Below are 201 nucleotides of genomic sequence, written 5' to 3' on the forward strand. Positions count from 1 at the left end.
TTTTTTTTTTTTTTACTTAATTGCTATTTTTGCAGAACTGTGTTTGATGACCCAGAAGATGCTGTTTTTGTAAGATCCATGAAGAGATCAGTGATGGCTATTACTTCTATGAACTGGGACACAGTTCCAACACGAGATGAAAAATACCTTGAAGAGAAAGGCACAGAGCCTGCTCAAATGCTCACAGTCACACTGAGATAA

General features: G+C 37.3%; 1 protein-coding gene across 1 annotated transcript in view; it reads left to right on the top strand.

Annotated features, from left to right (window-relative positions):
* LRRC72 (leucine rich repeat containing 72) overlaps positions 1-201 on the top strand; it is a gene marked incomplete at its 5' end in the record, with an annotated part of 44,482 nt that extends 44,281 nt beyond the window's left edge. The window contains one exon of the mRNA XM_008593846.1: positions 36-201. Coding sequence (XP_008592068.1) covers positions 36-201 — 166 coding nt within the window. The remainder of the gene's footprint in view (positions 1-35) is intronic.

Source organism: Galeopterus variegatus, unplaced genomic scaffold, assembly GCF_000696425.1.
Source record: "Galeopterus variegatus unplaced genomic scaffold, G_variegatus-3.0.2 Scaffold9742, whole genome shotgun sequence".
NCBI classification, from domain to species: Eukaryota; Metazoa; Chordata; class Mammalia; order Dermoptera; family Cynocephalidae; genus Galeopterus; species Galeopterus variegatus.